This window comes from Neolamprologus multifasciatus, chromosome 4 (genome assembly GCF_963576455.1).
Source record: "Neolamprologus multifasciatus chromosome 4, fNeoMul1.2, whole genome shotgun sequence".
NCBI classification, from domain to species: Eukaryota; Metazoa; Chordata; class Actinopteri; order Cichliformes; family Cichlidae; genus Neolamprologus; species Neolamprologus multifasciatus.
In genome coordinates this window covers 16,185,736-16,200,359 of record NC_140442.1, presented here as the reverse complement: position 1 = coordinate 16,200,359, position 14,624 = coordinate 16,185,736, and the positions used below count along the sequence as shown (strand labels likewise).

General features: G+C 40.0%; 1 protein-coding gene across 5 annotated transcripts in view; it reads right to left on the bottom strand.

The window, feature by feature from the left end:
• arhgap17b (Rho GTPase activating protein 17b) overlaps positions 1 to 14,624 on the bottom strand; it is a 26,774-nt gene extending 12,150 nt beyond the window's left edge. For 3 of the 5 annotated variants that reach the window (XM_085156644.1, XM_085156645.1, XM_085156646.1), the window contains exons 1-4: positions 14,227 to 14,624; positions 9,378 to 9,417; positions 891 to 995; positions 94 to 170 (exon numbers count right to left, since the gene is read on the bottom strand). In XM_085156644.1, the coding sequence (XP_085012770.1) occupies positions 94 to 170; positions 891 to 995; positions 9,378 to 9,417; positions 14,227 to 14,279 (275 nt within the window). In that variant the 5' untranslated portion in view covers positions 14,280 to 14,624. The remainder of the gene's footprint in view (positions 1 to 93; positions 171 to 890; positions 996 to 9,377; positions 9,418 to 14,226) is intronic. The other 2 variants (XM_085156643.1, XM_085156647.1) reach the window with 2 other exon arrangements.

Sequence of the window (14,624 nt, the reverse complement as noted above, 5' to 3'; positions counted from 1 at the left end):
AATAAACACTTACTTGTTCACCAATTTTGCCCATTTAAAGGTGATATTTTCAACTTAAATGATGCTGAAACTGGTCTTTCGATGGAAACTCACCCAATCAAACTCTCTTCTCCAAGCTGACTGCCGCCCTCCTGCATGGTCTGGGACAGCCCGGTCAAAGGCAGCTTTTTCTACAAGTGAAAAAAAAGAAAGAAAGCAGCTCAGTCTTCTTAATAACGTTCCCTTCATTGACATGTTTTCTTTTCTGATTTGGATCCGACTCAAATTAGTTGCACAAACACCAAAATACCAAATACGTCATATATTTAACTTAAATATGAATTTGCGAAAAGGGGGATATAAGGGCAGGTCTTACAGCATCAAGGCAACATGTAGACAACCCCCTCCCCAATTCAGCTTAGCTTCAGCTCATTTTTTTCTCCCCTTCATTATCTATACCCTGCCTGCTGTGGCTCTACCCAACAGTTTAAGGACAACTGATCCAACCACGTTCGCTTATCTGTTAATTTCACTTTGCCTGCAGGAGTGCCAAACAATGCACCATCAAGATGACTTAATTTAGAAAAGTAATCAAAGTACGACAACGTAACAGGGATTCCTTCAGAGTTGCGTCAGTTTTATTGGCCTTTGGGCTGGGTCTGCCGAATGGTGATAGTGAAGCTGGAAGGAGAGTCTCTGTCATATCTATGTGTTACATAAGAAAAACACATGATAGCAGGGCCCTAGTTCAGAATGGCTGTCACAGTGATTCATCCTAATTATGCTCTTGTAAATGAAGCCACATCCCAAGTGTGGCATGTTGCTAACATGATGGGATAAAAAAGTGAAAATGAAAAAGCTAAATAATGGAATAAATCTGACAGAGAAAAAAAAGAAAAGGTGCCTCTTACATGTCTCTTCTCTGTGTCTGTGCCCAGCTGACCTTGCAGACAGGACACCAGCCTCTTGTGCGTGTTGTGAGACACCAAACGAGCCAGCTCCAGCCGCCTCTCGATCTGTGGGCACACAAAAAAAAGAAGAAAAAAAAAAAAGATAAACTGCAGCGTTATCAAATGAGAACAAGCAAAACAGGTCTACCGTGGAAGAGATCAGCTAACTGATTTAAACAAGGATGAAGGAAATAAGTGTAATGGACCGTTTAACCTTCCTGTTCAGCAGAAACAACACAGGTGAGGGCTACAAATCAAAATACAGATGCTGCACATGCACACATTCATCTCGCATATTTTCCACCCTGCTAGTGTTTTTGAAATATGACGGCAGTTGTAGGTTGTTTGTCCAATTCTGTTACACGGCGTGCAGCTCTGACAGCCAGATGGAAGGAATCAGAGACAAGAGCAAGTCTTTACCGACAACAGGAAGCGAGAGATGCTATCAAAGAAACCAGATGCATCAGTCTAACTGCAGGCCTGAGCTACTGGTAATGGAAGGCATCAAGCACACTTTCCCAGTGGTTTTAGATGTCTTTGTTTCTCTTTCACTCACATTTCCATGACCCCCCTATAGCATGCTATATGTTTTGTAGCTTGACAAAACGGTTTAATTTTAAGAGGCTTGAAGCCAGCAACAACAATTCCACATTCTGCCCTCATTTGCTGTCTGCTCCCAACTGATTTGACTAATTTTCTCTACGGTGGCCCTGATGCACAGGACACAAGTGAGCCAAGAAAAACACAATCACCAAATGCGACAGCATGTGCAACATTTGGATAAAACTGCTGAAAATTAAGACAACAGTGATCTGCAACTACAAAGAACACAGCAGGATTACCAACACATATTTACACTTTGAGTTGACAGTAATCTTGCATTTTATTGCTTCATTTTTCCAGCACCAGGGTGGGACTGTGGCCTTCGGTAACTGAGTCACCAAGAAAAAACTATCATGTCCCAGAAATCAGGTTGAGAGTTCCTCTGTAGCCAGACACTTTATATCAATGGACTGATGGAGACTGTGGTTTGTGGGTATCAAGGCTGTCAGGTCACTTGGTGAAGACCTTACAAAACACTTTTGAAGTTGTATTTGGGCATGGCAAGACCCAAATATGATATGCTAGATTTTCTTATGTTGTATATTTTCTTGTGCCTTTTTCCTATTAGTATTTGGTTTTGGTTTTGGTCTTGTCAGTGTCATTGAGCGATGACCTCGAGTCTAAAAATGGGGCGGCCTGTGATCGAGTGTGAACCAGATGGGATGCAAATTAGCGCCTCCAAGTCTGTTGGTTCTCAGCTGGCAAAGAGAGTGATCGCTCCAAGTGGAGGAGTTTATTTATCTTGGGGTCTTGTTAAGACTTATTCAGTTGCAGTGATACAGATGCCGTACCTGTCTGTTGTGGTGAAGAGAGAGTCCAAGCTGATTTATTGGTCGATCAGTGTTCACACCTTCACCTATTGTCACATACTTTGGGAAATGACCAAGAATCTTACTTGATTGTGGATACAAGTGGCGGAAATGAGTTTCCACTGAAGGGTGGCTGGGCTCACCCCAACTTGTGAATTATATTTCTGCGGCAGATCTATGTCGAAACTTACACCACAACCAGAACCCCATTTTAGCCCTACGCCACAACCTTCTAAGTAACCTGATGTGCCCATCCCAAGAACTGTGACTACGCATCGGCTCGACACACTCCACAAAACACTTGGTTTGCGTGGAATGTTGCCGTGTGGGGATAAAAGGAGTTTTTTGTTACTACGCAAGTTAGGACATAAATTTCCCACAGAAGTCTAAATAAAGCTTTATAGATGAGGTGAGAAGTTCAGAGTAGAAAAGGAGCCAGCTAAGGCGGTTCAGGCATCTGACCAGGATGTCTCCTGGGTGAGGTGTTCCAGGCATGTCCCACTGGGAAGAACCAGGACACAGCAGAGAGATTACGTCTCTCGGTTGGCTTGGGAACGCCTTAATATCCCCCGTGTAGAGGTCTGAGTGTCTTCAGAATGTTCTTCTTAGGACGTAAATCTCCCACAGACAAATACACATTTGCATTCAATACATTTTCTGGAAAATCTGCTTAGAAACTTGTAGTGGATACAATTTTATTATTACAGTTACTATTATAATTACTATTATTAGTGATTAACAAACATAAAAGGATAATTTTACATCACTTGGTATAGATAACTGGCCCAATAACTCTCTACTGTCAGACTGTCCTCAAATGCACCACCAGTGCAGAGTTTCAGGTACCTTTAGTGACGTTGTGAGAATTACTGTGCTCTGCTGAGTTTTTAGTTCCTGACTCTTCCAGATGTGGGTTTGAAAAGTCTGCTAAATATGGCAATTATAGAGAGAATTTACTCTGTAAATGATCAGCAGTTATGTGAAGTAAAAAAAAAAATAATCTGCTGAAGCTTGCATAATCACCAACATGGTCAAACTGTAAAAACATAACTTCAGTGTCTTTTAGCAGATAATGCGTCTGCCATAATTTAAAAACAAACAAACTGAGCAGTTTTGAATGAAAGTTAAAAGACTTATGAAATCATAAACTTAGATGGCTTGAAATCTTTCCTCTCCAGAGTTTAAAACATGCTGATATTTCACCCAACTAGCTGCCTGCCATAAGTATCCACTTCCTCTTCCTGTTTCAGTATAAACATTTAGCTGCAGCGCTAGATCTGAGAGCTGCTCATTTGCTGTCTGATCCCATCTTCTTCCTTTGTTTTCATCCTCCCAAATTCACTGATCTCCTTGCCCTGTTTGAGTCTCTCCCATACACTCGTACAGCTTTACTCCACCCTCCCTTTACTCTGCTCCTCCTTTCCTGCAGCTGTTGCAGCATGCCAAACCACATCTGGACTTGGCTTCCTTGCCTGGATCCAATTGATTCACTCACTATTCAGCTGATTCCAGTTCAATTGCATCCAGACTTCCAACACTTTTGGCCAGAAAGGAAGAAAAAGACCTGAGTGACTGCAAAGTGGGCGGTATTGTGGACTGAAAAGACTGGATAATCACAGTACTAGTGTTATTAGAGCATTTGGTTCTGTTTATTGACTTCTTTTTTGTGAGAGCACACAAAAATAAACTTGGGACAGACTTCAAGATATTCTACAAGCTTGTCTATAAAATACTTTGTCATAAACTGCAAAGTGTTTTTTCACAAAAACCTCACAAACTTTTCTTTTGTTGATCAGAACTAGAGATGGCAGGATACCACTTTTTTATGTCCGATACCGATATCATAAATTTGGATATCTGCCGATACCGATATGAATCTGATATAGTGTGTTTTTTAATCAATAAAAATGTGTTTTTTAATATCTTGCTGCTTTTTGTATAAATTCATACTCAAGTTAAAAAAAAAACCCAAAAAACACTAAAGCTATTCTGTTATACCTGTATGCAAAAAATACACTGCACCCAAAATATTTCATAGTTCAGCAATACTGATCAATCTAATAAACTTAAACCTACTCCATCCTCCCTATTCTGGTATTTTAAAGAGTAAGCAACCTAACCAATAGGGTTCTAAAACTCCTAGAAAAAATAAAAAATAAAATAAAATAAAATAATAATATAGGGAACCACCCACCCTCCACCTCATGATGCTTAATTGACGTAATCAACTTTAATTTGATGCAGTGTGAAAAAAAAAGCACAGAAATTAATTATTTTTCAAGAATAATTAAATAGATTCAACATCTTTCTTCAACAGAATTGCAGACTGCACAGATCGTACCTTCCCAAAGCAAAAAGTACTATAGCTTACTAGGGTATATTAGACTTAATAGTTACTATGTACAGTAATGGACTTCTATACATTTTACATCAGATTAAAACTTTGGGTGTAAGATTCGGATAATTATTTATTAAAGGCTAGACATTTTAAATGAGAATAAGAAAGAAAATGATGTCTTTGTGCCCCCTTTTCCCTGTTAATGCCCTATCGGCCCCCCTGGCTGAACTTTGCTAGACCCGCCCCTGCACAGTTACCAGCCGTCAGCTACGTAGAAAATTATCCTGGTGTAGAACATAAATAAATTCTAACAACAGCTTATCAAGCTTAAACTTGCTGCTGTTGTTCAGCCGCTGGTTTCCTCTTTCTGGCGTGAAGTGGACGATAAACAAACAAGAGGGATGGACTTGCGACAGAAAAGCCGATCAGCTGATCATTGATCAGTTTCATGATTGAAGTAGCAGCAGGAGAGGGAGGGAGAGAGAAGAGGCAGTTGCTCCATATATCGGTTGTTAAGCTTAATGCGGGAATGCTTTACAAACATTCAGAGATGAACTTACACTTTTGCTTTACTTCTCTCTGGGATAACTTCCTCAGAGATGAAATGCTGGACTGCTAGCGAGGCTACAAATACGCACAGCCGCTCTATCACGTGACGCATACTGCTGCATCGTGCTACGGTTATGAGCCGAGTTACACCATGTCGCAAGTTTTGTGAGGTGCTTTTTTGATATTTAATGGATTGGATTACATTTTTTTTTTATTTCTCTCCGATATCCGATCCAATAATTTACGTCAGTATCAGACCGATATGTAATATCGGATCGGTCCATCTCTAATCAGAACTGAGAGAATATGAGAGGAAGTTGCTAAGATTCCCTACAGCACAGAATAGGCATCAAGGACAGCAGATATGGGATTTATTAATTCAGACATGATGGTGGTGGGTTGCAAATTGACTTACACAGTATATTGGAATTAAATGGAGGTTTCAGTAGCATGCCTAAGTCATCAAGTGGTAAAGTTGGAATTGTCGGAATTGCAAAGGGGGACAAAGTGTTTTCATACAACCCTCTGAAGTATTTTTATAAATAAATGAGATGTGCATATCTTTAACTCTTTATAGTGGTAATACAGCAGAGACAAGCTATGTGCGGGCTGGAACCGTATTAAAATAATAAATGGTGTGGTAACAAAATCTAATAAGTTTGTCTCAGGGCTGAAACTTGTAGGATCATCAGGAAGAGCCACCATTAAGGAAACAGAGAGATTCCAAGTATAAGAGTTGGGAAAAAAAGAAAAAAAAGACAGGAACACTCCCTGATCATAGGCAGAAACAAGCCCACACACAGACAATTAACAGAACAGAAATGAGCACTTCCACTCTCCAGTTACTTAGCTGTCCAAAGGTTTACAGTCCTACAGTCTACTTGCCAACTTTTCCCCCCTAAACAGCAATGAAATCAGAATAGAGAGAGCCGACAACCTCTGACCTTCCATAACAAAAAAAAACATGGAACATTTAGTGAGTCACACAGGATGCAGTCATGTTTTCTGGATTGGACTGAATGGCTGGTTAACTGCCGGCTGGCAGGTGACGCTGTGGCTGACCTTGTTGGCAGGCCGGTTTACTATTCGATGAGCTGATGACTGAGCCGAATTGAGACTTTAATGCAAAAACAAAACAAAGTGTCATGTTTGACTGAAAGGAGTAGTCTCATAAGTTATGTGAGAAAAACGTGTCTGTCCTTTAAATGTGTCTGTAACTGGTTTTGTTTACGTTAGAGTGAAAATATGACAAAGTGGTAAGACAGTTTTCCTCCAGCATTTAGCTTGTGATGAAATAGTAAAGGAGTTGTTTAAAATTTAGTTTTTTTTTATCCCAAGATAAGACAACCGGCTGGAGAACTCTCTACAGAGACCTGAGTTTTGTTTTTCCTCACCAGCCGTTTCACTGGTAGCCACTTGCTTGTTACACGTTATCAATTATCAGTCCATCATGCCCTCGTATCAATTTGAGTACTTAGGCATGGGCCCAGCGCTAGCCTTGCTCACTGTGCTCACTCACAGTGTGAGATTAGGCAGCAGAGATACAATCCAGTCTGACAGCAGCCTCAACTCCCCCTCTGAAGCAGGACGTGTCCAAACAAGATGAATGCCTTAGCCAATGCAAACGACTATGGAAAAATAGAAAAGACTAGAAGTCATATAGAGTCAAATTTCAATTTGAACTTCTCAGGGAAGGCAATTGTGGAAGAGTGTGGGGAGGGGAAAGGAAAAATTATTCTCTCTCTGTTCATGTTTGGAAAGAGGGAAAAAAAACTTTTCCAGGCAGTGTGATTAAATTACAATGGCGATACTGATTCACTGCTATGTGAATCAGTAGTGCAGCAGCTACACATTGTATGGAGATGACTAAACAGGCAGCAAATCTGAAAACAGACTCTTTGCGTATATACGAGGTCTTCGTTATTTGCAAAAGAATAACAGATTCTGACATGAGTTTTCCACTATGCTCGTCATTTGCCAATAACATTCCTTGCTGAGAGCCGGAGCTTAAGGAATGCCTAACGCAGCAGAAAGCTCCTGTCACTCTGTTATTTGATGTCTTTGCCAATCATGGCTTATCCATAACAAAAACACCATCTTCCATCATAAGTGAGTTCTATGAGTGCACAGGGCACCCTAGGTTGCAGGTCGATGATCAATCAGAAATGCGTCTCATGCACTACTTTGTGTGAATGGGGTTCAGCGGTCAGCTGCTAACTATCATAGAACTATGACTTCCTTGACAGAATGGGGGTTGGTGAGTCTTTCCCCCGTCTTCATCTTTAACTTCTTCCACAAAAGTTGCTTTCTTCCCTGAACATGAATTATTCCTCTCAGTTTGTCATATTTATTCACACCATTTTCCCAACAGTGATCTCACAGTTTCACTAGCCAGAGCTTCCCCATCCCCCTCCGCCACACAGCGCTTACAGTGCACATCAAGTATAATTTCAAGATAACAGAGAATCGCCAGAGCTTGCCTTGAGTGGAAAACCATAAGGCGCTTCTGCTGTGCCAAACCCTTGAGCTGGCTAGGCAATGCTGAATGAAAGACTAGCCAGTAAAGTTTTAATGGCAGCAGTTATACTCCGAGACTGCAGACCGATTTGGCATGAACAAAGGCGCAAAGGCATGATTGCTTTAACAGAGCTTTTGAGAGGAGCTTGTAAGTCTTCTGATAACTTCCGTATTTTACTCTACCAGAAAATTATATCTAAACAAGCCGGTTTTACATGCAGACATAAAATAAGCTATGGTTAAGCAGTGAACAGGACATCTTTCATAGGTGGCAGATACCCAGTCACAGTGTCAACATATTTTATCGTGTGCTGTGGGCAAAACCTGAACTGTTATAGGGGTCCAACAATAAAGTCCAGTGAGGCCCTGGAGTTTACTGGACTAACAGATTTGAGGAAAATTAAATGTGAAGTCATATTAAGAAACTGCCTTCAGAATGACATTCATTTTTCATGGTATACGTTTAACTAGGGGCTGGAAACATTTCTGAGAGATTTTGTTCCATATTTACATGATAGCATCACACAGCTTTGTCACATGTAAATCAATGATGCAAATCTCCTGTTTCACCACATCCCAAAGGTACTTTATTGAATTGAGATCTGGTGACTGCATAATTCATTCTCATGTATAAGAAACTAGACAATTTAAGCTTTGTGATACAGCTACCCTGCTGTTATCCTGCTGGAAGCAGCCAACAGGACATGGATACGCTATGGTGTTACGCATATGGACATTACTAAGGTAGGGACTCAAAGCGTGCCAAGAAAATATCCTCCACACCATTACACCATCACCAGGAGCCTGAACTGTTAATACAAGACAGGATGGATATAGCCTCAGTTTCAGTTAGCTCATAGGAGGAGCGGCACACAAGTGTGGTTTGCTGCTGTAGCCCATTTGTTTCAAGGTTTGACGTTTTGTGTGTTGAGATGATTTTCTGCATAGCTTGGGCGTAATGAGTAGTTGAGTTAATGTTGCCTGTGAAACATCATGCAGACAAATTCACTGCATTTAAGCACTGTTACATTTTTTCTAAATAAAGAAGGTTACATTGACTTTCAGGTAGGCTTGGCAGCAAGGTTATTATAGTTACATATAACTAAACTAAATATTAAAACTAGATGTGAAAACATGTTTATTTAGACTCTGGATGTTTACAGTACTATAGCACATTATGGATCAACACTAAAACTAATAAAAATTAAAGTAAAACTAAACATTTTCAAACTGATGAAAATTAAAACTAGAAAAAAAAACTAATAAGAAAATACAAAACTATTACACTCTGCTTGGTAGCCATTTAACTGATGGACTAAAAAAAAAAAAAACATTCAGTCGTGTCACATCCTGACGGTGTTTTTGTACATGTGCATAAACTTGAGTTTGCTTGAAATATGCAGCTGCACCAGTATATAGGTCTCTTAAACCACAGATGTGAGAAAACTTTCTATGACATTTAGACTTTGTATTTATTCTTCTTCTACCCAGTTACCACCATTAAAAACAGCATTGTTCACATTCGAGGATAAATGCTTATCACCTCTCATTAGACTGCCAAATGGAATTTTTTAAAGATAATAAAAACTATTGGACATAAAGTCCCTTTAAATAAGAGAAGATAAGATTTACCTGCAGGAGGTCATCGCTCAGGACCTCAGTTTTTTCAGCCCTGTGAAGAGAAACAAAGGCCAGTGGTCAAAGACTGAGGACATACAGAACACACCCGTGGCCTACAGCAATACAGGTGAGACACAAAAAGCTTGCACAAGAGAGTTATTATTGCATTTTACGACTATCCGGCATTGCCTTCATTTTTTCCTCAGGCTTCACTGTAGTAAAAACAGGTGTACCTCCTTCACGCAGTGTCATTGCAGGCATGTTAACCTGACTGGCCTGTTATGAGCTGTGCTTGGGCTTTTCCTCTCCTTTTTCTCTTGGTGGTTTTGGTGAAATATGCGACTAGTGATGCTGACATTATATGCACTTGTACTTATTTACGTATAGTGCATTTATTGCTTTTTGTGTACAGCTCTCTATTGCTAAATAAACTCTGGGACTCTACAGACCACCAAAGTTGAGCACAATCTCCAGCACAACCAGTCTGCAGTTTGCACTCTGTGCTGTATGCCTGCAGTAAGTGAACAGAATAAGCTGAAATCTACAATCAGTTGTTATAATGATATACTTATTTGCTACTATTGGTACCCCCAGGCAGTGGATGGCAGCCCCTCCCGAGCCTGGTTCTGCTGGAGGTTTCTTCTAGTTAAAAGAGAGTTCTTCCTTCCCACTGTCACCAAGAGTTTGTTCATAGAAGGTTGTGTGATTGTAGGGTCTTTACGTTGCACTATAAAACCACCTTGACTGGATTGTTTTTGCAAATTAGCACTATACAAATTAAAACTGAACTGGATTTGTACAACGATGTTGAACATCGATGCATAAATGTAATGCTGATCCCCCTCCTGGTCTAAAAAACACACTTCCCCAGATGTCATCTGCACCGTGTTTGTTATGGCAACAAGTAAAGGTGTGCCTTTTTCTATGAAGTGAGGAGGAAGTTGCCAGGTGGCCTGTTGATTTCTGAAACACACCAAATACATGCTGAACTGTAGTAGAGTCTGTGGAAAATATTATGGCACAACAGCTCTCCCAAATATATAAGGAAATGCTGACAAAAAGCCAAACCCTTTAAACATCAGCAACTGTTCTTTAGCCATTTGATTTACATCTCGCTCAGCTGGTGAGATTGTCAAAGGAGTGATTGGTTTCCCCGTCAATAGATCAATCAACACATACACAGATGTTGTGTATTTTTGCACAAATCTCTGAAGGCCTGTCCCCACCCTCTAACAGCACCAGCCAAGAAACACACAGTAGATTTACACCTTGCAGGGGATAAAATAATCTGCTCACATGCAAGAATTATTACCCAATACTGACGTGGGACACAAAAATAAGATCTTCACATTATACTCTCAAAATGCAGTACAGGCTTACCTCACTCATGCCTGAAATACTTTCACTGTTTAGCGAAACTGCTTGTGGTGGCTGTCTGCTGTCTCGAGCTCCAATTCACATTGGTAAAACTTTGCAAAGCATAAAATGAATAAGTAATTTTTTGAATGATTCTGAAGACAACTTTTACTCTGAGCTGCTAATTATGCTGCTCAGTACTCCATATGCAGTTTATATAGTCTAACTTCTCTGTAATGAACACAGTTTTGGTTCTTCATAAATAATGTTAAATATATAGTTGATCATCTTAAAAAATTATCAGTTATTATTTGATCATTTAAGTAACGTTTTTGTTTTGTTTTGTTTGTTTAAAAAAGAAGTTTTGATTAAAGTTTTTAAAATATAAAAATGTTCTGGTTTCAAGGAATTATTTGATAGTGATGCAACTATGTCTCAGGGGGTAGAGCGAGTTGTCCACTGATTAGAAGATTACGGGTTCAGTTAGCTTGCTGAAAAGTCTTTCGAGATATAGACATACTCAAATTCCCCCCCTGAGCAGATATTAGTGTGAGAATCTGTGGAAGATAAAAATGTGAGGCATTACAGTGGCTCACAGCAGAAGAGTCCTGAGTTCAAACCCGAGTAGGCCCTTCTTGTGAGAAGTTTGCACGTTCTCCCTGTGCTTGTGTAGGAAGATTAGTCTATGGTAATGCCCAAGACCGTCTTGCAAAGCAGTGTCTCTAGAATGAAGCTGTGTGAGTGAATGTGCTCAATAAGACCAGAAAAAGTACCTCATATATGCCTCTCCATTTTCCATTTAATTAAATATCTCTAGGGTCTGGATGATGGGACACACCTGTAGGTGTACTTGTCAAAGCATCCTAATGAGGACCGGTCTGAGATTTAAAACCAATGCAGTCAGGACATTTTGAAAAAGCGGGGACCTTTTGGTTAGTCCTTACATCTTCTCATCTCTTTAAAGGCCTGCTTGAGGGTGAAGAACTGGTTTTAATGTTATATTTATGTTATGATTAATGAGAGGGTCAGTCAGTGTCTTCACAAAGATATTTACGCAAATGTGTGCATTTTTCTTGCCAATTTATTCCACATAGTCAGCATCAGATGTCCTAGCTACAAAATGGTTTTACCCAAACAAAGAAGAAGCTGATTTAAAATAGAATATAGTCAAATGGATACAAGTCAGTGACTCCAATGTATTAAGTAATCAGAAACTGAAAACAAGCCATTTATTAACATGTTTAGTAATGCAGCTAGAATACCTCCACATGGATCCATATGACGCCATTAAACATTAGGCTTTACAGGCTTGTCTCTGAAGAAAAAAGCTGCATGAGCAATCTTTAGATTCCTATCAACACGGAATTAGAATCGATTGAACTGGAGTGGAGTGCAGCTTGGCTCTAGCCAGAAGCTATTGTTCTTAAAAAAAGACAGACAGCTTGAGTCGGACCTTGGGAAAAAAAAAAAAGGTGAAGGACAACTGTAACTGTAAAACATGCACCTGTAGGAAAACTGACCAAAACAAACACACAAAATCTTAAAAGCTGCTCGCAGAGATGGATCATATCATGTTTCACTGACTCCGTTTTGGTAAAGGACACTGTGTAAGCATGTCCTATAAAAACACGCTACCCTGCCATCTTCTACCGCAATGCAACTACATCTAAATTGAATCGCTTCCTCTTATTAATCACATGCAAATGAAATCTGGCTTCCTCTTTTATAAAAAACGACTGTGGCTGCATGGCGGCCCGAACCCTGCCATGCCTCTGCTGTCAACAGCTACATAAATGCTTACTCCACAAAAACTAAAAACCGGTGTGTGTGTGTGTGTGTGTGTGTGTGTGTGTGTGTGTGTCCGTCCAGCCTTTCCTGGGCCAAACAGAAAACCACAAATCATCACAAACTCTCACGTGGGTGGACACAGATTTACTGGTTTATGATCTAGATGTTCACAGCCAGCTTAATTTCAATTCTGTCAAATTGTATTTGGAGCATTTATTAGCAGAAAAACCTTTTTTTGTTTTACCCCGGAGCTCGTGACAGAGATCTAATCTAGACCTTTATAACTTCACTTGATTATGATGTGTGATCATGTGTAGCATAAAGACTGGGGGGGGGGGGGGGGGGGGGGTGTAAACATTTAACTTGAGTTCTTGATGTGATTTTTTTTTTTTTTGTTTATTTTCTAGCTCCCACCCACTCTTACTTAAGCTGTCGTATAAATGGCACCCGAGGATTTCTTGCATGTTAAACTCGCCCAGCAGTAATCCAGAGTGGGTGTGTGCAAGCAAACTATTTTGCCTTTCAGTATGCAAGCTGTCATTCTGCCTGCTCAGTTGAGTTTTACTGCTCTTACACAACAACATGTGGAGTCATGTATGCAAGGAATCCAAGGCCAGCAACTGCAGGGTATCACTTGGAAACTAATCGACAGCAGTCTGGTTAATTAATACAGCAACAAATGGAGACACTGAACCAGAGACGCAGGAAGAAGGATGGTATACATAGTTTGCCCTATCAACACCCATCAGGTAACATGCGTGTGAGCACATCCTACCCTGTAACTGAACATATACCACTGCACATGTGAGTACATAGTGCAGTAAAAGGTGGGGTCATTTTTGGGTCCACAGAAAAGCAAGGGGGACTGTTGACAGACTTAATTAAATAGGTGTTGATGACAAAAGTGAATTCAGAATTGAGGCCTCCTTCAAGTACACTAAAAGAGTGCAATATAGAGAGCAAATAGAAATATTTGTATTTATCTATTTATCATATATTTAAGTCTCTCCATCCCTTAGAGTGATGCCTCTATTAATATTTGCCACTGTTGTTTTATTGTATGCGGTTTGTATGTTTTGATAGTATCACATGCATCCTAAGCAGGGCTTCTCTATTTAAAGAAAGACATCATACTTTCATTGCCTCCATTAGCCTACATTTGAGCCATTATTTTATAAAAGGCAATAGCTGTGATAGTACATGAACTGTTACAGCAGATTGTAGAGAGCAGAGAGCCGTTTGTTCTCATCTAAAATTGGTTTTATGTTCAATAGATTATACAATCTAAAAGAACATTTGATTATAAGGTTATTAATAAGGATTTTTTTTTTTAAATCTGTTGTAGCCATTTATCCATTGAATCCACTTACTTAATGCTAGTAAATCCAGATGTTTTCCCACAGTTACAGCCACATACTTTTAAACCAAATCTGGAAAATCTACTTTTCAAACTTCTTGTATTGTTTACAAACAAACAAACAAAAAACCCATTATTGTGGCATCTGGACAAGCTTTGTGTGCTTCTGACACAATTTCACTGCAATCTAAACCTTTAGAAATTCTCCAGATTTTTTTAATCACACAAAATCGTGGTCAGCCCCTCCGACACCGTCCACAATAAAAACCAGCCAGATGACAACAGGGAGACATAAATTAGAAGCGCTGGCCTAACACAATAATGTATGACATCACGTTGCAACAATGTTATGTAGCCTACCTTCCAACAGTCTGGTTGGCAAGTTGCTTCATACGATTAAACTGCTTCTTCATGTTGCAAGTCTCGTGAGCTTCTTCCTACAAGTCCGTAAAAAGTTTGCGGCACCAACGAACGCTGTCGATCATCCACCAAAAAAAAGAAGAAAAAAAGTTGCGCTACGTCGCAGCCATTGTGCTACAAAGACCTGACTTCCGACCGCTTTTAGTCACAAAAACTGAACAGTTTTCCTGGTTGAACCCGGTGACATCGGCCGTTACCGTTAAGACGCGCTGGGAAGTGAGCAGAAACAGCGGCGGACGACCTTCAGGGTCCCCATTGCCAAGAATGTCAGCGCTCCTGTTAGACTGGCTGGTTTCTCTACTACAGCTGTGATAGGAAGGAGGAAGTGCTTTTACTTC